Source organism: Ochotona curzoniae, unplaced genomic scaffold (genome assembly GCF_017591425.1).
Source record: "Ochotona curzoniae isolate NIBS_2020 unplaced genomic scaffold, NIBS_Ocur_1.0 contig_883, whole genome shotgun sequence".
Lineage (NCBI taxonomy): Eukaryota > Metazoa > Chordata > Mammalia > Lagomorpha > Ochotonidae > Ochotona > Ochotona curzoniae.
In genome coordinates, this window is record NW_024466599.1 from 16,080,877 (window position 1) to 16,106,378 (window position 25,502).

The 25,502-nt window shown below is 38.2% G+C and overlaps 1 protein-coding gene across 5 annotated transcripts in view; it reads right to left on the reverse strand.

Moving 5' to 3' along the window:
- The window catches only part of ATAD2B (ATPase family AAA domain containing 2B), a 153,965-nt gene that overhangs the window by 68,917 nt on the left and 59,546 nt on the right, over nt 1–25,502 (reverse strand). For all 5 annotated transcript variants that reach the window (XM_040992904.1, XM_040992903.1, XM_040992906.1 and 2 more), the window contains 5 exons: nt 22,924–23,098; nt 17,707–17,795; nt 11,005–11,164; nt 7,563–7,653; nt 2,295–2,606 (listed from right to left, as the gene is read on the reverse strand). In XM_040992904.1, the coding sequence (XP_040848838.1) occupies nt 2,295–2,606; nt 7,563–7,653; nt 11,005–11,164; nt 17,707–17,795; nt 22,924–23,098 (827 nt within the window). The remainder of the gene's footprint in view (nt 1–2,294; nt 2,607–7,562; nt 7,654–11,004; nt 11,165–17,706; nt 17,796–22,923; nt 23,099–25,502) is intronic.

Consider the following 25,502-nt stretch of genomic DNA (forward strand, 5'->3'; position numbering starts at 1 on the left):
TTGTATCCCGGAAGCCCCACTTCTCATCCAGCTCCCTGCCTGTGTCCTGCAAAAGTAGTTGAGGATGGCCCAAAGCCTTAGGATCCTACACTCATGTGGGAGACCTGGAAGAGGCTCCAGGCTCCCAGCTTCAGACTGTCTCAGCTCCAGCCATTGTGGCTACTTGGGGAATCAATCAACAGATGAAAGATCTTCCCCTCTGTCTCTCCTCCTCTCTGTATATTTAAGTTTCCATAAAAATAAATAAATCTTACCAAAAAAAGAGAGAGAGAGAGAAGAAGAAGTGGCACACTATAAAACCTCACCTATTGGGGCCAATGCCATAGCATAGTCAGTTAAGCCTCCATCTGTGATACCACCATACCATAAGGGTGTCAGTTTGGGTCCTGAATGCTCCATTTACAATCCAGTTCCGTCCAATTCCCTGCTAATGCACCTAAGAAGGTACCAAAAGATGGCCCACATGCTTGGGACCCTACACCTACATGGGAGACCAGGATGAAGATCTTGGCTCCTGGCTTTAGATCAGTCCATCTCCAGCCACCGCAGCCAATTGGGATGTGAGTCAGTAGATCAAGATTCCTCTCTCTCTCCCCACCTCTCTCTCTTTCAAATCTGCCTTTCAAATAAAAGTAAATCTAAAAAAAAAAAAAAAAACTCTCGTTTAACTAAAAAACTTTTAAAGCAATTTTGGCCCAAATTCTCCTCATTAAAACAGTATACAATGGTTCCATTCCTGGTTCCAGCTTCCTGGAAATGTATATACTGTGCAACAGCACAGAACGGCCTGGGACAGAAGTATTTATTTGAAAGACAGATCAACAGGCAGAGAGAGAAACAGAGCTTTCTACCTCTTTCACACACTAGTTAATTTACCACATGCCTGTAACAAGCAGGGTGGGACCAAGTGGAACCAGACTGGACCAGGCTGGACCAGGCACCAAAGGACCATCTGGGTCAGTCACCCACACAGATGAGAGGAACCTAGTACCTGGGCCATCCTCTGCTGCCTTCCCAGGCACATGAGAAAGGAATTGAATCTGAAGCAGGGAACTGGGAGCAAGGAGCAGGGAACTATATTTGAAGCTAACCAGCATTCTGAAATAAAATGCAGGTGGTTAAACCCACTGTTCCACAACAACTATCCCCATGTAGTATTTCATGCAAGTCTATCTCTACCACAGGAAAGTTTCTGAAAAATACATTTATAATGACAACAAAACCTATCTAATGATGTGCATCCCAAATTTTAATTTTTTTCCCTGAAAATTATGTTTTTAATATAAGCGTTCTGTTTTTAAGCTCAGGTCCAAAGTACAATCTGAGACTTGAAAGAATCCAGGACCTTCCATAATCAGGATCTAATTTACTTCCTTATCAATAGTTCATATTCCAATCAACACAGCACAACACAATACAGAGCTGCCAACAACAAAACATATCTGATGTGCTGAATCCAAAAGGAATTCAAGTGACTTATATTAAGAGTAGGGAAGTAGGGGATGGGAGGATACTGGCAGAACTGAGCAGTAGCTCAAGAGGTTAATTCTCTACCCTGTGGTGCCAGCATCCCATATGGGTGCCAATTCATGTTCCAGCTGCTCCCCTTCCCATCCAGCTCCATGCTATGGCCTGGAAAAGCAGCAGAGGATAGCCCAAAGGCTTGAGACCCTGCACCCATGTGGAAGACCTGGAAGAAGCTCCCTGGCTCCCAGTTTCAAACAGCTCAGCTCTAGTTGTTGCAGCCATCAGGAGGATGAATCACCAGATTTAAAATCTCTCCATCTCTCCTTCTCTCTCTATAAAATCTGCCTTTCAGATAAAATTAAATGAATCCTTATAAAAATTTTAAAAAGGGTATGGCATCTACAATCAAGCTCCCTACATTTGAGCAGGCTCCAGAACTTACTAAGTGATCACAATAGGGAAAATTACCATCCTAAGTTACCCAGTCTTCTTCTCTATATAATGAACTTCCAACCCACAGAACTGTTACAATTAATAAATAACAATTAATATAAGAGCTTTATAAAAATAATGCAAGTCATTATCACTATAGTCAATGTTATAAAAATTGTAATATTAGGGAGATCAAAATATTCCAAGAGTAAATATTCATTAATTCATTCATCTTATAACATTCACTAGATACCACCACATGCCAGGCCTAGATCATGTATTTTACATATTCAAAGCAAACACAAAAGCATAAGACACAATCTTATTGGAAAACTCTGCTGATTCATGCCTGTATTTGTTTCAGTTCAATACTATGAAAAAGGAGTTTGTAGTACCTTCCTTCTTGTCACTCTGGCTAATTTCAGCATGAGGAAACACTTTTTGCAAAACTGCAAGGATGTTATTGAAGCTTCTTTCTAGCAGAGGTCTTATAATGGGGGACAACGCATGTCCCGAAGACATCACAGCACGCTGGGAAGCAGGCACAATGTTCTGCATTGCATGGTAGAAGTCCTGGGCACTGAGCACTATGGAGGACACATCCAGTTGCAGCTTGTGGCTGCTGGCATAGATCTGTGGGTAACGCCTCCGGAGGGCAATGAGGGCAGCTTCCGTGCACAGTGCCTTGATGTCAGCTCCACAGTAGCCTAATACACAGAAGGAAAAGAACAGCAACACTCAGTGCATTCTTCCAAGCACCAACAATGTTTATCTAAAATAATGGCAAATATGTTCAATTTTATTAGTAAAATAAAAACGAATCAATTAAAACCATGTACCAAAATTATTAAAATAGGGGTTAAATACCCATTGAAAGTAAAAATGCTTTTAGTAATTTAACAAAAACATAAACTAGTAAAATTAAAACAAACCATAAATTACAGGTTAAAAACCTCTGGCTACAAGATATAACTTTTTAAGGAAAGGTCTGGGGCCAGCACTGTAGCACACAACAGTTAAGCCACTGCTGCAATGGCAGCACCCCCTAGGAGTGCCAGTTCAAGTCCTGGATGCTCCACTTTGGTCCTGCTCGCTGCTAATGCACCTTAGAGAAGAGCAGGCGATGGCCCAAGTTCTTGAGCCCCTGGCATCCACAAGGGAGACCGAGATGGAGTTCCAGGCTCCTGGCTTCAGCCTGACAGAGCACTGGCCACAGCATTCAATGGGGAAGATCTCTCTTTGCATCTCTCCCCAACCTCTCTGTAATTCTACCTTTCAAATGAATACATATTTTTTAAAAAATCAAAGTTTCATTTCATTTTTCCACCAATATTCCATATCAGTTTAGTCCTCATTACATTATGCTAACATACGTTAATATTATTCACTCCCAAACACATATAAAAGAGCAATACAAAGTAAAATATAAGCAGAAACTTCAAAAAGAGAACTATTTCCATGCCGATTTTAAGTGTAACCTACTAATTATCACAAAAAGGACAATTTAAAATTCATCTCTGATACTTTCAAAGGCACTAAAGGAATAAGAATGCTAAAAATTAAAACCTCTAGTGATGTTCCATATTAGCTTAAAATGACTGACAACGTAGGACTCAGGCTATATCAACTCTGGGTCTCTATCACCTATACTGAACAGATGATGTAATTAAACAAAAGAGCAGGTCCCAGGAATTTTAAGCCATTTTATTCATCTTGGCAACAAATACATCCATACGAAAACACAGGAACTGTGAGATCTTCATCAAAAAAGCAATGAAAACTCTCAAATTAACTAAACGTTGCTGTCCTTTACATAGCAATTAAATTTGTATTTTACCACCCTTATCAGTTCTGCCAGTAGGGGGAACCACTTGAACTAGTTATAGAACACTCCTACAGGGACAGGTTTGAGAGTTCACAATGTTTTTATAGCCAACACTGAAATAAAACAGTGATTATAATAAGAAAATTTTTCTCAGAGTCAGGGGAAGCTTAGTATAATCTATGAAAGTATCACTCAGAAAACTCCCAGCAAGTGACATATGAACACTGTTCCCTGACCATGATCCATCTCTCAGGAATTTTAATAGAGCCAGATTCATCACTAATTTCTACTTTTATATTATAGTTCTCCATTAGTCAACATGAAAAACAATGACCTTTACCCTTTAAATATAGATCTGTTACATAAATTCAACAAAATGAACACAGGATACCTGCCCAAAATTATACAGAGTTAACAAATTAATACAAAAATCTAATTAAAGCCTGAGTTCTGTCTACCATATCAGAGGACATACAGGGTATTTCCATTTCTTTCCTTTCCTTAACTGCATATACAACTATGAAACATAGTATAAGGTCCTATTTTAAGTGCAAAGACCTCAGTTTAAAAAATGCTTAGAAATAATTATGACAGTGACTAAAGGCATTTTCTGCAGTAAATGTTATAACACTGATACTGCCTTCATGTTAATTATACAACATTGATATGTTTAACTTTTACCTAATTTATTCAATAATTAACAATAATAATTCATGTACTAAATTTTCACATGTATTATCATAACCAATGGCCCCTAACAGCAAATATCTTCTTTACACTTGTTTGTTAGTAAAAATTAATGGTTTAAATCTGTGGTTGCCAACTTCAATATAAATCTGAGTCAATAATTAAAAACCAGATTCACAAGCCTAACAATAAATGTAGCAAATCAGATTCTCTGGTGAGTTAAATCATGTATGTGAATTTGAGCAAGTTTTAGAATCAATTCTGATACAGGCAAAAACAACAAGAACTAGTGACTTAATATGGTTCCTTCACTAGACACTAAAACAGAATTGGAGCGTATCAGAATCATGACTGGATACACAGGTCCTAATTAGCTTCATATTCTGTCATAATAATGTTTTTCACTGTCAAAAAGGACTTAATTTAGAAAATAAATGATACTGTCATTCTAGTAGTACCAGAACTACCCTCCATACTTTGAAGTGTTAAAAATTGATGTGACAATAAATACATCCTTTTCATATCACATCAATTCTATCAACATAATTCTAGCATGCTCAACACAAATGTCTAGATAACAAAGCATTCTTGAATGTTGCTATCATATAGATAATTTTCTGAAAGACTAAAAACATAACTATTAAGGAGGTTAGAACACAAAAAAGTCATAAAATCTATAGCTCTTTTAAGCACAACATCAAACATAAGGAAGGTACATAAGATATTGCATTGATACATATTCATTAGCCCTCTCGTTGAAAATGGAATATAGGGTTGAATTCTTTAACTCAAGCTCTACAACTGTTAAAAAAAAAAAAAAAAAGTTCTTCATATCAATGTTTGTTGAGAAGTTTTTCACTAGTCAAATGACATAGCCTTTTTTTGCATGCAAAAACCTTCAGGTGCTTGGGAATTTAATCTCAAAATAAAAGTTACCAAACCCATAACCTATAATAAAAGGTCAGCTATCTTTGTAGTTGTTCATGAAGACTGCACAAACTTTTGTTAAGTGTAAACTACTGAACTAAACCCATACATGTTAAAACAAGGTAAGGATATATAAACTGATGAATTCACATGGATATAAAATTTAGTAATACTTCATTCCTACTATAACACCTGCATTTGATATATTTTTTTAAATGGAATAAATGTTACAACCAAAAACAGAAGTCATTTAGTTGCAATGGATTTCCATGTCACTACCCAGGAAGAAAACGGTAGAGAAGCAGATTATACATATCAGCACCATCTGCAATGTAGAGTTGGGGGAGACAACAGAAGTTTTTCAATCTTGTAAGATTATGTCATGAAAATTTAAAACCTTAAGAAAGTGACTAAATGTTACGTCATTTGGGAAAAGAGGGAAGTACTGACCTTTAAAAATGCAAAACCACTAAGACCCCAATATTTCAAATGAAGAATTAAACAGAGTATATAAAATTTCAGATGGTAAATATAATACTAAGTCATCTCAGAATACCTATCTCTTAAGGAATTTCCAAAATTATTTGAAGACTTCTGCTTATTTTACTTAAGGATTATTCTGCTTGGGCCCGGTCTGGTAGCCAAACAGCTAGAGTCCTTCCCTGCATTGAGCACATGTCAGGATCCCAGGATGGGCATTGGTTCTAGTCCCAGCAGCCCCACTTCTCATGCAGCTCCCTGCTTGAGGCCTGGGAAAGGACCCAAAGCCTTGGGACCCTGCACCCATGTGGGAGACCTAGGGGAGACTACTGGCTCCAGGCTTAAGATTAGGGTAGCTCTGGCCGTTGCAGCCAGTTGGGGGATGAATCAACAGACAGAAGATCTTCCTCTCTGTCTCTTCTACTCTCTGTATATCTGACTTTCCAATGAAAATAAAATAAATCTTTTAAAAAAGGGGTAGGATATTATTCTGCGACAAATACACAGAAAAATCTAAAAAGACTTTTCAGTCTGATCTGAACTCTGATACAATAATATAAGTAAAAGTGGTCCAGTTACAAAAAGGGGAAAGATTGGGTTTTTGTTTTGCTTTGTTTTTACCAAATACCACCCTCTCCCATAAAGCAGCAGAAGGCTTTGCAAAGGTCAAGCCAAATTCACATGAAATGGGTTTGGCGCATGCTCTCTTATACCAGGCAAAGCTTAAACTGTAGTAGTGCTGGAGATATATACGTTTTTCTCCTCACCAGAAGATGTCGAGGTCTTTGTGGTTCAAAAGCTGAGGGATGCTGCTTCGGAGATGGAGGTCCCTGTGGATGAAGAGGATAATTCGGATGTAGCTAACTGAATGGACTAAGGTTCTGTTTAAGTTTTCATTATCTGATGGTGGATTGCAATGATTCTTTAGCTAAACTTTTCTTTTTGGTTTTGGTAACTTTCAAGTATTCCCAAGTAGACTATTGTTAGTGGACTTATTTGGGAGAAAGATTTTGAAATATATATGTCATTTTTTGAGAAAATGAGAGGAAAACAGACAAAAGAGGGGGAAAAAAGCATCTATATGTATACTTGGTTCCTTAGCTTTGTGCCCCTGTGTATTACAAACCTAATTAGAGCCAAAACCCTGAATTCCATCTCCTATGCATGACCATCTGTGTACGGAAGTACTCTCTCATCACATCCTTTTAGGACAGCAGAGTTCATTCACTCTGTAGAGAGATCTTCCACTCTGTGAAGAACTTTATTAAATTGGACAGCTTCATAATTTAGAAAAAATTACCAAATTCCACTTGGTATCTTCTTGAAGAGCCCTCCCACCCAACTTCTTTTTAGAGCACATGAATGAAGATGATGAGCCCACTGTGAAATCTGAAAATAAAAAACTGTAGTCCTGACTCAGACATGAGGATTCCTCTGTCAAATTTAATCTATTTTTCTTAGTAAAATTTCTGAAAGGGAACAATTCCTAAAAGTAGATGTTGTAATATTATGAATACCCAGCACTCCATGAAAGGCTTGTTACCACTGAGCTTTATTAATCAAATAATTTAATGGCAGTGTCAAGGCTTTGTGTGAAATACTCTAAAATGGTTTAAATATAAAGGTAAAACAAGCAGTTGCACAAAGACTGTACTCATTCGCGTTCCATACATAAGGGAAAAGAAAGGCTGCACGCAAAAAAAAAAAAAAAAGGCAATCCAAGAATTCTAACAGTAGCACTCACCAACACATTTTTCAGCCAATTCATCTAAAAAAGCATCAGATAATTTTGGATTCCAGTCCCTGGTATGGATCTGTAAAATGTGTTTTCTTGCCTAAGAAGAAAAGCACAAGTTTAAAAACCATGTCTGAGAAGAAAAGTGTAGACAAGTAACAACTTCTCAAATGTATAAAAGCTAAATAAAACAAATTTTACCAAGCCTGGCACACAAAACAATTGTTTCATTTGAAATCTGAACACTTCAATACCCACATCAACTTATCTCTGGACATAACGCAACTCATTTTCTGAGGATAGGAATTTGATGGATTTTACAAAATAACTCAGTCATCCAGGACCAGAATTCAAAACTAAGTTTTGCTTTTCCACTATCATATCATTTTTTATCACATGAACCATGGTGTATTATAAGCACAACTTTCAAACTTTATATGTACATTTTGTAAAACTTATGGTTCCTCCTATCATCTGCATAAACTACTATGACAACAAACAACAATGACAAGTAATCATAACCAATTTTACCTTAATTTTTTAAAACATTTGAATCAGTTGAAAGGCAGAGAGATGCACAGGAAAACATACACAGACAAAAAAGGCAGCATTCCCACCTGCTGCTTAGTCCCCCAAATGCCCTTGAAGACCAGGACCAGACTAAATAGAAGTCAAGGGACTGGAACTCCACACAAACTCCCATGTCGATGGCAGGAACCCAATCCAAACTATCACTTGCTGTCTCCCAGGGTGTGCACAGCAGGAAGTTTGAACTGGGAGCCAAGGGGCTGGCAGTGGCATAGCAGATAAAACCATTGCCAGTGCTGCGGGCATCCATATGGACAGTGGCTTGAGTTCCAGGTGTTCCACCTCAAATCCAGATCCCTGCTAATGAGCCTTGGAAAGCAACAGAGGATGACTCAAGCGCTTGGGACCTGCACCCATGCGAGTGAGAAACCTAGAGGTGTTCTTTAAGGAGAAACACACACACACACACACACACACACACACACACACACACACACACACACACACACACACAAATAAATTAAGTTGAGAAAGATCTCAAAGAGACCAATTTCTTTCCATCTTTGAGACAACAGAAGGAAAAGACAGAGTATTCCACCCAGCAGTTCACTCTCCCATTGCCTACAACAGCCAGGGCCAAAGCCAGGAACCCAATTCAGGTCTCACACATAAATTGCAGAAATGCAATGACTTAAGTCATCCATCACCTTTGGCTCTCAGGGTCTATACTACCAGGAAGCTGAAGCCAAAAACTCGAGTGAGAATGTAAAACCAAGAACTGAATGCAAGTACTCTGAAATGGGACAAAAGCATTTTTACCAGTGTCTTAAGCTAGTCTAAACACTTGACCCAGAAAACATTTATTCTTATTCCCTCACTCCACAAAAATAAGTAAATAAAGGTTTAAATGAAATCAATCACCCATTGTTTGCAAATTGTTGTCAGGTCTTAAAACATCTAAATATCTTGCTGTTTCTCTATATAACCCAACCAGAATTGCCTTTCTTGTTATCATATTAAGAACAAGACACAGAACCGAGAGACTATTTAAATTAAAATATCCACTATTCATTTTGCTCTACATGGCACACAATATAAGAAGTCAAATACTTATACTAAGTATTTTCTATTAAGAGTCAAACAGGAGCCAGCATTGCAGCCATAGCAGATTAAGCCATCAATTGCAGCAAGATGGGATGAGTTCACATTGCTCCTGGTGATGTAGTAATGTGCCAGGGAAGGCAGTGGAGGACAGTCCAGAGCCTAGGCCCTTAATACTTGTGCAGGAGACCCAATGAGCTGCTGGCCACTGGCTGCTGGCTTCAGCTTGACCCAGCCCAGGCCATTGTGGCCATTTATGGAGTAACCAGCGGATGGAAGATCTCTGCCTCATCCCCCACACCTCTCTTTCTCCTCCTCACTCTGTAACTCTATCTTTCAAATACATAAAGTAAATCTTTAGAGGGGAAAAAAAAAAGCCAAAGGCAAGTATAAGCCCCTCATTTTTTAAGATTTACAATATACACACAACACTTATAATAATAATGATGACAAAGGAAAAGAAAAAAATTAAAAAGCATTAATACATGCAGAAGCTATATAATATATATGTAATATTTTATGCTAATAGTTAACAAAATTAGAACCAAGAATCGCTCTTATTAATATTTTACTTGCTTAAAGGACAAAAGTCGTCATATACGCTGTTGCTGAAATCATAGGAACAAGGTTGACTAGTATCACTTTAAATATAACATCTACCCAGCATGTGCATCCATATACAATATCCTCTGACTACCACAGATGAATTAGCCACCTAGAATCTAAACTTACTCTTGCCACTTGCACACTAAAGCCTATGTCCTCCAGCCTGTGAAGGACGTCAAGAATAATGTCTCTCATATGTTAAACAAAACTTCTTGTCTTGTCCCCTACCAAATCTTACCGTCTCAATTCATTGCAATGAAACGCTTAAAAAAAAAACTGACGTAGTGGCCAGCGTTGTGGTGCAATGGGTTAAATCATGCAGTAGCATCCTACATAAATATCAGTTTATCCCAGCTGCTCCCTTCTGATCCAGCTCTCTAGTAATAGCCTGAAAAAATAAAGGAAGTTGGCCCAGCTCCTTAGGTCCTTGCACCCAAGTGGGACACCTAGATGAAGCTTCTGGCTTCTGGCTCGGGCATAGCCCAGTCCTGGCCACTATAGTCACTGGAGAGTAAACCAATAAATAGAAGATTTCTCTCAAAAAATTAAGGTAAAATTGTTTTGCTCTTTCTCCCTCTATGTAACTCTGCCTTTCAAATAAACAAAAGAAGGAAAACAAAATTTATCTATGTCCACAGAGCTTCCAATTCTTTCCTTCTTTTTCTCTCTTGAAATCATTCTGCTACAGTCAAACTTTTATACCCACCATTAGCAAAACAGCTTTAATTATGTTCATGAATGACTGACCTAAGACTAAACAAAGGACGGTTTTCTGTCCTCATCTGATTTGACTTACCAACATATGACAGTTTATCACACACTGCTGTCCGGACTTGTTTACTATTAAACCCTGCACTTGAGTGTCCTGTGACGGGTCCGTGCAGACTAACTGGCACACTGAACCTTCTCAACAAGGACAAAAAAAATTGGAAATAGAGAAAATAACTTTCCTGTGCTGAAATGAACATTGGCTGCATCTCTTTAACTTGGCACTTTCTCATGTACTGAAAGTCTAAAAATGTGTATAGTCAATTTTTTGCTTCTATCAGATGTCATAAACAACATAGGCAATGTTCCCTCATGCTGAAACAGGCTTTACCCACTTCAGTCCCGTCCCTTACAATTGCTCCATGCAATGGCAACTTCTCAGAACATACACTTCAACAATGAAAATAAAAATATATAAATCATAATGTACTGAAAAAAAATTTCTCACCTTTTGATCAGGCAAATTGAAAAGGAACTCTCTGTCAAAACGACCAGGTCTCCTGAGTGCAGGATCTATGGAGTCAAGTCTGTTTGTAGCACCAATAACAACAATTTCACCCCTATTATCTAATCCATCCATAAGGGCAAGCAGAGTTGAGACTATAGAGCTGTAAAAAAAATTTACAAGCAAATTTGAAATTTTTTAAAAAGGGGAAAAAATGGTAAACAACAATAAACATAGCTGCTGACAATATCCTCCATCAATTTTAAATGTTAATAATTGTAGCATGAATATATATAATTCAAAATCAAGTAATTTTTAATAAATTATTTTATAAATACTAAAAACCAAAAAAACCCTAAGCACACAGCCTAAAGAGAGAAGAGAAAAAGGCAAAGAGATAGAAGGAAACATAAAATGGATTTCATCAAAATGAAGGACTTTCCTGCTTAAAAACACTGTCAAGAAAATGAAAACAAAATAAAGGGAAAATATTTGTAAATCAAAACAGCTAATAATGATCCAGAGTCTGAAGTATATGAAACTATTACAACTGAACAGCATAAACAATGAAATTTAAAAACAATGGGGTCCAGGCATTTGGCCTATGCCTAAGATGCTAAGTCGGGATGCCCACATTCCACATCAGAATGCCTAGGCTTCCGTTTCCAACTCCAGCTTCCTGCTGACACACATCCTGGGAAGCAGCAGAGGATGGCTCGTATGGTTAAGCACCTGCCAGCCACCTGAAAGACGCGGATGAGTTCCCCACTCCGGGCTTCAGGCTGACTCAGTCCTGGCTGTTGCAGGTACTTAAGGAGTAAACCACCAGATTGGGAATCAATCGATCAATCTCTCCCCCCACCCAACCCCACTCCCTCCTCTATTTCTATTCTTTCTTTGCGTCTCAAATAATTCAAAAGTAAACTATTTAAATCTACGTATTTCCAAAGAACATAGAGAACACACCATTACATTAGGCATACACAAACAAAATGAGATACTACTTTAGGCCTACTAGGCAGACTACAATCAAATAACTTGTGTTTGTGAAGGTACAGAGAGACTGGAACAGTTTTCCACTGCTTGGCTGGGATGTTAAATCAATGTCTCACGGTAAGTATTTAGCATGGTGGCTATAACTCTGAGGACAACTTCCCATACTGGAGGGCCAAGGTTCCAATCCCAGCAGCACTCCTGATAGCATCCTAGAAATGCATACCCCAGGAGGTAGCAGATGATCTACTGAAAAGCATTAATGAAAAAGAAAAGACAATTTAAGAATATTCAGCCAAGAGCCTGGTGCAATAGCCTAGTGGTTAAGGTCCTTGCCTTGCACACATCGAGAACCCATATGGGCACCAGTTCGTATTCCAGCAGCCCCATTTTCCACCCAGCTCCCTGCTTGTGGCTTCAATACTATAAGTTGCTAAATATAAAAACAAAAACAGATATGAGACATCTGAATAGTACCCTATAACCATTCTAAGGTATATAGCAGCTGGAGGTGCATAAACTGAAACTGAAATATCAATGAAGTAGTCACAGGATGTGGTTAAGAACTTGCATTTTCTAACATATCAGTTACTCAATACCATGTCAATCAATTCCACGATGTTATGAATTGTTACTGATGTTGTATTGTAGCTTTACATGGGAGGAGATGATATTCTACCAGCTCTACTTTCAGACAAAGGATGGTCTCCCAATGAAACTGTTGAATTTATCTGGACAATAGGATGCTGGACTCTATGCATGGTCATGCCCGCAATAAAGGAATTATGACTGGATATGAACTGATCCACTGCAACGATGTGGAGGAATCCAACATGGGGGGAGGGCTTGAGGAGGGGTTGGGGAAATCCCAGAGCCTAACAAACTGTGTCATAAAACAAAAAAAATAAATAAATAAAAATAAAAAACAGGTCTAAGTGACAAGGAAATTTGTCACATTGTTTCAGGAAGGTAAAAATCAACATATATATATATATATATAAAGTACATACTTTCTTTTTGGAATAAATATGTACCTGTAAGACCATTACCACAACTAAAATAAACACTATATCATCATGTACTTAAACACTTTGAAATCCAACTTCCTGCCCTCTTACCTCCCTGATCCACCTCAGTCAACTCATGACCTGAGTTCTATCAATGAACATTATTTTGCATTACCTAAAATTTTATACACAAAGAATCACACAGCAAGTATTTTATTGGATTAATGAATTCATGCATTTCTCTAAGATGCATCTACATTATTGGCTTCATCTAGCTATTCATTTTTAAAGCTAAGTAATATAGCATTATATGATTTACCAGAATGTGTTTAATTTATTCATTCACATGTTAATGACCACCTCAATTTTTTTAAATTTTTGCTATTAGCAAAAAAATATATATATACAACAAAGATTTTCCTTTTTTTTCTAAAAAATTTAAACTTTAAAAAGTATTTTACTTATTCTTTCAGAAACACTGAGATAGGAAAAGTTTCTTTCTGCCATTCGGCCCTGCAGTACCAACAATACCAGACAGAATCCAGAGCTAAGAACTCAATCCAGGTTTCCCTTGTGGAGCCATCATCTGCTACATCTCAGGGTGTATATAATCAGGAAGCTGAAACTAGGAACCTACTAGAACCCAAGCCCAGGTATTGCATCTCAGAGAATGGGAAGCCCAAACAGTGCTTAATCACATCACAAAACATTCACCCTAGTTCCTAAACTCTACTTGTTAGTCTGGCATTATGACTAAATGGGTTAAGCCACTGCCTATAATGCCACCATCTCATTTGCACTGTTCCACTTCTGGTCCACCTTCCTGCTATTGTGCCTAGGAAAACAACAGAAGATCAAATCCTTGGGTCCTTGCACAGAAGTGGGGGACCTGAGAAAAAGCTCACTTCAGTCTAACCCAGCCCTCCCTGTTGCAGTCACTTGAATGAAACCAGTGGATAGAAGATTTATCTATCTCCATCCTCTCTCTCTTTCTCTAATTCTGCCTTTCAAATAAAATAAATCATTTTTAAAAGTCAAAAAAACAACAAAAACTTAGCTTAGAAACAAACTTTAAGTGTGTTCAGAAACCAAAACAAAATTTTGTATTCCTAATAGTGCTTATTGGTGTCTATTGTGTCCAATCATACTAGAGTTCATAATCATTCATGCAGACCAGCTTTATTAGTGGCATGGTGGGTAAAGCTGCCACCTGCAACAGCAGCATCCCATATGGGACACGAGTTCAGGTCACAGCTATTACACTTCTGATCCATCTCTCTGATAACCTTCTTATGAAAACAGTAGAAAATGGCCCAAGGACGTGTGCAAAGTCATGAGTAGTTCCTCCTTTGTCTCTCCTCTTCCCCCAGGAACAGCAAGAAGAAATAGCAAATTTAGAAGCAATGAGTTTACCCAACTTTCCCTAAACCTCGATCCTTCCCACCCTGATCCACCATGTAATCATTATCTAAAAAAAAAAGAAGAAGAAGAAAAAAATGTCCCAAGTCCTTGGGCTCCTGCATCCATGTGGGCGACCCTAAAAAAGCGTCTGGCTCCTGGATTTGCACTGACCCCTATTCAGCAGCTGTAACCATTTGGAGAGTGAAACACTGCACGGAAGATTCTCTCTCTCTCTCTCTCTACCTCTCTACCTCTCCTTCTTTTTCTGTAACTACCATTGAGATAAAAATTTAAAAATAAATCTTAGGGAAAAAAATGGCCAGACAAGTGCAGTATTGATCAAAACAGTACTGCCAGGGCACGTCTGCGGTGTAGTAAGTAAAATCTCTGCCTGCATATGGACACCATTTCATGTCCTGCTGCTCCACTTCCCATCCAGCACCCTGCTAGAATCCAGGGAAAGCAGTGGAACATGGCCCAACTGTTTGGGCCCCTGATATCTGTACAAAAGATCCTATGAAGCTCCTGGCTCCTAGCTTCATCCCAGCCCTGCCCTGGCCATTATAGTCATCTGGGGAGTGAATCAGGAGAAAGAAGTGCTGTATTTCCCACTGCGAATGCCACCCCACCTCTCTAACTCTTTTAAATAAATAAATCCCTATTTCTTTTTTTAAAAAAAAAAAAAGTTATTTTTATTGAAAAGGCAGATTGACAAAAAAAAATCTTCTATCTGCTATCTCACTCTCCAAATGGCCACAACGGCTGCAACGGAGCCAATCTTAAGCCAGGAGCCAAGAGCCAAAGGCTTTGGACCATCCTCGACTGCTTTCCCAGGCCACAAGCAGGGAGCTGGATCAGAAGTGATGCAGCCAGGAAATGAACTGGCATGCATATGGGATGCCAGAGCTATCACACTGGCCCCTAAAACTTAAGTTTGTAACAGAAAGAGAGAAAGAAGAGAGAGAAAATGGACTGATCCCATGGTAGAGCACGGTAAGCCTCTACCTAAGACTCCAGCATCCCATATAGGTGCTGCAGCAAGGCCCAGTTGTTCCACTTCTCATCCAGCTCCTGGTAAACAGCCTGGGACAGCAGCAAAGTATGTCTCAAGAACTTGGGCACCTGAACCCAGGTGGAAGACCCAGACGGAGTTATGGGCTCCTGGCTTCCATAGAACTCCTGAATAACCATTGTGGTCATTTGGGTATTAAATCAGTGGTGGAAGACTGTTCCTCTCTCTTTCTGTAACTCTGTTTTTCAAATAAAAATAAATTAAGTCTTTATTTAAAAAAAAGAAAAGATATAATGGGACTGATATGATGGCCTACTGGCTAAATCCTCATTGTACACACTCTGGTTTCCATCCAGCTCTCTGCTGGTAGCCTGGGAAAGTAGTAGAGGAAGGCCCAAAGCCTTGGGACCTTGCATCTGGGTAAAAGACCCGGAAGAAGCTCTGAAATCAGCTCAGCTTCAGCTGTTGCACCCATTTGCAGAGCAGACAAGATCTTTCTCTATGTCTCTCCTCTCTGTAAATCTGCCTTTCCAATAAAAACAAATAAATCTTAAAAAAAAAAAAAGACACAACAAATTATACTGACAACAAATGACACCCTGCAAAAGACTGGTGAACTGGAAAACACAGCAAGAGAAACTATACAAAATGAAACAAAGACAGCTCAGAGCAAAATTAGCAAAATATCAGTAACCTGTGCACATTATCATGTCATTCAACATATGGGTAATCAGAAAGCCAATGGGATAGAAAAGATGAGGCAGGAAAGACAAAAAGAAATATATGGACTAATAGCCAGAAACTTCACAACTTTGATTAAAACAAACTATTTACCCACATGTCCTAAATGTTTATCTAGGATAAAGAAAAAATAAGAAATGTCTATTAAGGAACATAATAAATCAACTTCATCAAACCAGTGGGGAGGTGGGAGAATGGAATTAAAATCTGCTGAGCAGCTAGTACTGTGACACAGCCGGTTAAGCCCATATGGGCACCAGTTCAACTCCTGGCTCCAATTCCCATTCAGCTCCCTGCTAATGTGTCTGGGAAAGCAGCAGAGGATAGCCCAAGTGGTTAGGCCCTTGCCCCCATGTAGAAGAGCCAGAAAAAGCTCCTGGCTTCTGGCTTCAGCCCATCTCAGCTCCAGCTGCTGGGCCATTTGGGGAATGAGCCAGTGGATGAAACATGTCTCTCTGTGTCTCTCCTTTTCTCTGTAACTCTATTTTACAATTAAATAATAAACATATCGTAAACAAAACAGCAATGAAAAAAATACATATTATACAGAAAGAAATACAGACACTCTAAGTCATTACAGTAGAATTCATTACTAACACCACACAAGTGAGGAGACACAACAAATAAATCTTCCAAAAACAATACAAAACAGACACACAGAAAAGTCAAAACTATAAGAAAATTTTCAGAACACAAATCTAACAAAGTATTTGTGTCAACAGAATATGAAGAACTCTTAGAAGGATATAAAGCCAGGTATTTTTTATTAAAGGGGACAACTTTAACATGCATTCACACACACAAAACATCAATCAGCTAAAAACACATTCAAAAAAGTTTAATATTATTAGTCATCAGAGAAATCAAAATGCTGACAAGGATGAAAAACAACTTTAACTCTCAAACACTGTGGAAATATTAAGTGGTATAACCACAGTAACAGACAGTATCGTGTCACCTTATAAATGTAAACATACATTTACCTAGGATCCAGCCTTTTTTGCAAAAGAAAGAAAAATGTGAACATCGTAGAAATATGATATCATAATAGTCAAAAATAAAAGTAAAATAAATCTCCATAAGATAGCCAATGAATAAGCAGAGGTACACACACGTACCAATCAAGGACTAATACTAAGAAATGCAAAGGAATGAAGCAATACATCACACAAATCTCAAAACATTACACTAAATCAGATAAGGCTACTCTTTCTATGAAAGGTCAAGTACTGCATACTTTACTCTTTCCAAGACATATGTTCTCTCTTTTACAACTATTTAACTCTGCCTTCATGGCACAAACTTTGTGATACTGATTGATAAAGAATTCAAATTGGCTGTTGTCCAATCAAACTTTATTTATTTAAAAAAAACTTGAGAGCTGAATTTGTTTCACAGGTTGTGGTATCCATATCACTGTGCTAAGTAAATTAAGTGTCCTCCAAATACTAAGATGCTTTGAAGCCTCACAGCACCTAGCCAAAGGCTAAGGTTAAATGTTAAGTCAATGAGTGGAAAAGAACTCAACAAAATCAGATTAGGAAAAATTACCTGTGGATCTGATCTTGTCTACTAGAGCGAACTGGAGCTAATCCATCTATTTCATCAAAAAATATTATAGATGGTCTCATCAAATATGCCTAGTAAAAAGAAAACAAAAGTTATTTACTGTACTATTTAGATTTTCTAAATTTATTGTATTTCTTAATAGGTAATGTAAGCAAATGGCATATGCAGCAGGTATGATGGGCTACACAGTAAAAACAAAATGTCTTTACCACTATCTCCAGCCACAAGTTCTTCTCCCAACAGGCAACTATTCTTCCCAGTAGTTTTTTCCATACATTTTAATAAACAAAGTATATTATTAAACCCAAGTGACAGTATAGGATACACATTCCTTTTACCATAAAACAGTCCTTTGAATATAACAGTATTTCTTACTGTCCATGTAAGGTGTACCTCATTCTTTTAACATCTGTGTAATGTCAACTATATAAATGCATAAGAAAATCAGTCCTACTGTCATGTAAATCTAGGCAATTTTCAATTTTTTCCCATATAAAAAACACTACAATAAATTGTGTAATTTGTCACCTCATTTGGATATGAACATTTAAGTCTAACAAATATGAAAAAATGGAACTATTAACTCAAAAGATACATCATTTCTAATATAGTTAGCTATTTGCCAATTGAGTTCCATTAGTTTACTAATATTCCTTCCAACAAAAAATAGTTCAGTGGGTTCACTAACAATGTATTATTAAACTTACTGATTTTCATGCTTTTTAAAATAACTTTGTCAATATTGTTTTCATTTTCACTTCTACTATGGGTGAAGATGAGTAAGATTTTTTTCAGAGTGATACATTTTTTCTGTGAATCTTCATATTATCTGTCTATTTCTTTACCAGATCAACGGTCTTTTGCATACTGGTTTGTAAGAGTTATTCACTTACTTTAAAGATTAACCCTTTGGGCCCAGCATGGTAACCTACTGGCAAAATTCTCACCTTGCATGCACAGGGATCCCATATGGGTGCTAGTTCGTGTCCCAACTACTCCACTTCCCTGCCAGCAACCTGCTTGTGGCATGGGAAAGCAGTAGAGGATATCCCAAAGCCTTGGGACCCTGCACCGGCATGAGAGACCCCAAAGAAGTTCCTGGCTCTTGGCTTTGGATTGGCTCAGCTCTGGCTGTGGCAGTCACTTGGGGAGTGAAACAGCAGACGGAAGTTCTTTCTGTCTCTGCTTTTTTCTGTATATCTGTCTTTCTAATAAAAATAAAATCTTTTTTAAAAAATTAGCCCTTGAGGAATTGGGATTGCAGGCACAGCCTATATATGCAACACATGTATCCCATGTGGGTACCAGGTTTGAGTTCCAGCTGCTCCACTTCCAATCCAGCTTCTTGCTAATGTGCATGGGAAGGCAGTGGAGAACAGGCCAAGGACTTGGTCCCCTGCCAGCCAAGTTGGAGACTGGATGGAGTTGCAGGCTACTGGCTTTGGCTTAGCCAAGCCATGGACATTATGGTCATTTGGAGAGTGAATCAGCAGATAGAATTTCTGTCCTTCTCCCTCTGCCTTTCAAATGAATGAAGTGTTTTTAAAATAATAATAAATATTATTATACCCTTGAGAAGGGAAATAGAATACTTTTCTGTATGCTATTGCTCCAAAACTCATGTTGAAATGTAATTGCCACTGTGATGTTACAGATTAATGCTGTACCTTGGAAATGGAGAAGGTATCCTCACCTCACTCCTGCTTCAGGTTCCCTTTTTTCTTTCTGCCCTTCCCCTGTCTCCTATAATACTGCAATACAGCAAAACGGCCCTTAGCAGATACTGGCCCCTTGAAATTAGACTTTCCAGCCCTCAGTACTATAACTCAATTTCTGCTCACTATAAATAACCTAGTCTGGAGCATCTGCAACAGTATCACAAAATGGACTAAGACTGGTATTTTGTTGTCACGCAGAAGTTTAAAACTTTAGGGGCCAGCACTGTGTCATAGAAAGTAAGGCCTACAACACTGACATCCTACATCAGTGCCAATTTATGTCCCAGCAACTCAGTTTCCGATCCATGTCCCTGCTAATGGCCTAGGAAAATCAGCAGATGATCCTTGTGTCTGGACCCCTGCTAGTCACATGGGAGATGACACTGCTGGCTCCAAACTGGCCCAGCAGTGGTTGTTGTAACCATCTGGGAAATGAATCAGCAGATGGGAAGACCTCTCTCTGACCCCTCTTAAGTTTGTAACTTTGAATTTCAAATAAACAATTCAAAACAAACAAAAAAAATTCGTGTACTGGATCTTTTCTTCCTTCCATGCATTTTGGATAATAAACAAGATTCTATACTTTCTTCCAATATTTTCTCAGGGCCATTTTTCTCATTTTAATCATAAATCTGACAGGAATTTAATTTGATTCAAATGAAACATTTTATAACATTTTATTCAATACACTCTATGTTTCAAAATTTACAACAAATTCTTAATTCATAGGAAGATCAGTTTACTAAGGAATGGATATGTATTTTCCATTTCTCTCTAATATGATATGCATTAAACTTCCAGGGTTTTCCAATCATTTGAAATACAGAATAACTCAAACATAAAATTTCATTTTGAACTGAAATTACAAGAGTGTAGGAGGATAACTGATTAGATATCTGTATGAGAACAACTGATTGGATCCTTCCAGGCAGAGGCATGGAAACAATAGACAGGGGAGCTAGGTAAACTCCTCGAACCCTCCCTTTCCTTTGTGACCCTCAGTCCATAAAAGTCTGATGTCACTAATAAACTTCAGCTATTCACCATCAGTCAGTAATTCACGCTTGTGAATATCGGCTCCAAGCAACAAGACCATTACTGCTGGACAGCGAACAAGAGAAAATACTAAGTGTTTAACAATTTTTTTGTTACTCATAAATAGCCATTTTGTACAACTAGAAAGTGTTCTATGAAAGCTCACAATGGTGCTGTCATCTCTACCATACAAAAGAACTACGTACGTAATAGCAAAGTGAGAAATAAACTAATAACTGACACGAAAGGTCATACTCTGAGTGCATATACTGTGTTGCCGCCTTTGTTTCACTCAGTGTATATATCATAACCTTACCTAAGAATATAAAATCTATCATTTGAAAGAATAATCACAAGTATCATCAATTAAAAATTGAAAGACAAAGAAAATCAACACTTCAACTACTCTTATTCACCAAGAAAATTATGAAACAAAGCAAACTTTTTATAATTTTATTCATTTATTTATTTGAGAGACAAAGAGCATGCCGCCACATACTGACTCACATCCCCAAGTGGCCACAGGCCAGGGCTCAAGTCAGAAGCTAAAACCTCAATCAGTATCTCTTACATGGGCACCCAACTCTGAGTCATCCCCTCTGCCTCCCAAGCTCTGCATTAGCAGGAAGCTGGAATCCACAGCCAGATCTGGACATTCAGATGGCAGGTAAGGGCATGCCAGCTGGCAGCTTAACCAATAGGACAAATGGCCCCTGAGCAGTAATCTTAATAAATGAACCAGTGTGGTGTATCCGTCAGTGCTGAATGGAACTGACATGAAGCCCCCATGCAATGACTTTTAAGTAGATGCTGTGTATTATCAGACTCCATTCCTTCCACAGTCTCTCCGTCTTTCTCACTTATTTAAACTTTCCTGGCAAATCAATCTATTACTAAGCTAACTCACTAGAGCGAGTGATAAAGCCAGTTCTTTGGGGTCCCTGATCACAAGACTCACACAGTCATTAACATCCTTTAGGGATGAAATTTGACATGAGGACTTGTCTTCAAGGTTTTTCCAGGAACTGAGTGAAGCCCATCTGCCATCATCAAAACTGTCTAAGCATGAGAGAGCACTGACCAATCACAGAAGGATGCTGTGCAGTGCTGATCAACAGAGTTGCTGAAGAAAGCAGCACTCAGCTCCAACCTCAAGCTGTCAGACTTCTTGTCCAAAACACCAAGGGGAGCCCAGAATCTAAGTGAAAACTGCCCAACTTGTTGCTCTGTGCTTTGTAAAAGACCATCTGCTTTCTTCCTGAACCCTAAATTCAGTAACTATCTTGATGCATGCCAGACAGTAAGACTCAGGTTTGGAGAGTCTACAACAAAACCAGAGACAATCCTATCTACAACAGAGACAGGCTAGAAAGCATAATCCTGTTGAAAAAAAAAAGTTTAAATGAATTCACTGGAACATATACTTACATTCCTAAACCAATTTTTCCCTTATCTATCACTGTTATTTTGTAATAACATTTTTCAATCATCAAATTCTATTGAAGTCAACCACTTTAGGCTTTCTGTTAGATATTAAATACCCTGAAAGAATCTTACCTAATTCTCTTTTGTAAGTTTTCATCTAAAGCATGCCAGTTTTATTATACTAATAATTTAAAATTATTTGAAGCACATTGACAATTGCAGAGGACTACTATTTATGTCTACTCAATAATGAGTGTTCAATAAATACCTAGAAGAATTTACATCATGTGAGTTTCCAGGACATGTCAAGTATAAAGCTGCACTGACAAATATGAAAGGACTTCTTTCATTAGCTCACACATCCAAACATAACTAATTTCAGAAGATATTAGAAATCTCAGAAATAACTTACATACTGACCTCACTCTGCCTATTACAAGCAGTCACTTATTTTCGGATTCTTCCAGCACTCATTTGTAAATTAGAAAAATAAGATATTGCTTTGTGAATAGATATTTGTGTTTCCTATTTCCCCAACTGGATTTCAATCTAACACCTCATGTTATCTTGTGTTGTCAAAAGCACCTATTATAATATATTGTGAATCATTACAAATATTAAATAACTAGCAAAACTACTATCAAATACAATCTATATTCATTATCTGCATATCTAGGGATTCACCCAATCACAAACAGAAAATATTTTAGAAAAATAAATTACATTTGTACTGAACATATAAAACATTTTTCTGCTCAATATTTCCTAAATAACACAGAGACAATCTAAGTTTTACAGGAAGGTGCGTTTTATTTTGCCTCAGGGACTTGAGCAGTGAGATTCTCTCTACACCCCTCCAGATACTGAGAAACAGCCACATCTCAAAGCTTCACAATTTCAGACTAGTGATCCCAACTTTGACATAATCTTTGCAAAATATACCTGCTCATAAACAGCTCTCAATGGTAAGATAAATAAATACTCAATAGAAAATATTTTCAAATTACTTGTTCTCTCTTACCTGATCAAAAAGAAGTCTAAGTTGTCTTTCAGATTCACCAACCCACTTGCTCAAACAATCTGCTCCTTTTCGCATAAAAAAAGCCACCTTTTTGTCTCCTTGACTGCATTCATTAGCTAATGCTCTGGCAACCAAAGTTTTACCTGTACCAGGAGGACCGTAAAACAAACAGCCCCTAAAGAAACAAAGATTTATTAAAAAAAATTAATTAATATTATCACTACTCACAAACAACTTAACAATGTCCCTTAGTAACATATAAGTTTGTATTAATGTTTGCACTAATTACTAAACATTGTTAAAAAAAAATTTCACTTTGCTCAGCCATCAAAGTACCATGCTTTGATGGGCAAGAAAGTCTGGGATGATATGTTAAGATACACCAAATTTAAATATATTTCTCATGACCGAGAAATGTCACATCTTAAAATATGTCACACATAAATACTCAAACAACGTATACCAATAGATGGAATCTGAGTTCAACTAAAACACAATTTCTAACAATGAAAGACTAAAAAAAATTCTACTAAACAAGAGGCAGGTACATCTATAAAATAAACTACTACTAGTAAATGTCACACAGAGGGCCCTGTGCTGTGGCAAAGCCAAAGCCAGCATGCCCTATCACAGAGCTACTCCAGCTGTTCGGCTTCTGGCTTCCTACTAATGCACTTGGGAAGCAGCAAAGATGAACCAAGTACTTGGGACTCTGTCAGATTATCTACAAGTGGAAACCAAGATGCAGTTCCTGGCTTCTGCCTTTGAGTTAACCCAGACCTGGCTGCTGAACTCATTTGTTGAATGAATCAGCGAGAGAGACTCTCTTTCTAATCCTGCTTTCCAAATAAATAAATCATTTTTTCTAAATATCCAACAGAATAATACATTATTGATATGTGGAAGTATCTAGATTATATAAAACAACAAAAAAGTTACACAAGGATATTACTGAATAATATCTTTTATACTGCTTATATTACAAAATATAGGCAAAACATAAATTTAACAAATGAATTACAAAAGTTGCAAGGAATATACAAAATAGTTCACTACTGGGCCCGGCGCGGTGGCGCAAGTGGTTAAAGGTCCTCGCCTTGCACGCCCGGGATCCCATATGGGCGCCGGTTCTAATCCCGGCAGCCCCGCTTCCCTTCCAGCTCCCTGCCTGTGGCCTGGGAAAGCAGTCGAGGACGGCCCAAGGCTTTGGGAACCTGCACCCGCGTGGGAGACCCGGAAGAGGCTCCTGGCTTCGGATCGGCATAGCATCGGCCCGTTGCGCTCACTTGGGGAGTGAATCATCGGACGGAAGATCTTCCTCTCTGTCTCTCCTCTCTGTATATCCGCCTTTCCAATGAAAAAATAATAAAAATAAATCTTTAAAAAAAAAAATAGTTCACTACTAAGGAATAGGCTTAACCTTGGTGATAAGGGGATTGAAAACACACTTTCAACTTCCGCTTTGTTTAAGATTCTCAAAAGCTACACTATTCTTGCTCTATATATATGTATGTATGACTCTGCCTTTCAAATAATTATTTAAAAAAAAAATGACAGGACTGGCCCAATAGCGTACTGGCTAAAGTCCTCGCCTTGAATATGCCAGGATCCCATATGGGCACCAGTTCTAATCCCAGTGGCCCTACTTCCCATCCAGCTCCCTGCTTGTGGCCTGGGAAAGCAGTTGAGGATGGTTTGAATCCTTGGGACCCTGCATCCACGTGGGAGAGCCGGAAAAAGCACCTGGCTCCTGGCTTCATATTGGCTCAGCTCCAGCCATTGCAGCCGCTTGGAGAGTGAACCATCAGACAAAAGATCTTCCTCTCTGTGTCTTCTCCTCTCTGTATATCTGCCTTTCCAATAAAAATAAATAAATCCTAAAAAAAAAAATCACTATGAGACTAAGCATCAATATCTCAGATAATGAATTCGTTAATAATAATAAAATTTCCATATCCTTAAACATCGAACCCAAAATGAATAAATCTCACAGACTACAAGTATACCTTTCGGATATTTTATTCTTCCAATTTTCTTTACCACAAACTTTCAGCCTTTTTTTTTTTAAAGATTCTCCTATTTTCATTGGAAAGGCAGATCCAAACAGAGAAGGAGAGACACAGAGAGAGAGAGATCCTCCATCTGTTGGCTCACTGCCTAAGTGGCCACAACAACAGGAGCTGAGCCGTTCCAAAACCAGGAACATGAAGCTTCCTCCAGGTTCTCCACACGAATGCAGGATCCCACTTCTTGGTCCATCCCCCACTGCCTTTAGAGGCCATAAACAGGGAGCTAGATGGAAAGTGGAATAGTTGAGACACAAATCGTAGCCCATTTGGAAACCTCAGTGCATTCCCAGTATATCAAAGTAAGGAGCTCAACCACTAGACTACCAAGCCAGGCCCCATCCTTTAAAAAAAAAAAAATTATTTCTATTGGAAAGGAATATCAGATTTACAGAAAGGAAACATGCAAAGAAAATTCTTGCATCTGCTGGTCATTCCCCAAGTGATTGCCACGGTCAGAGCTGAGCCAATCCGAAGCCACGAGCTTGTTTATAGTCTCTCACACGGGTGCAG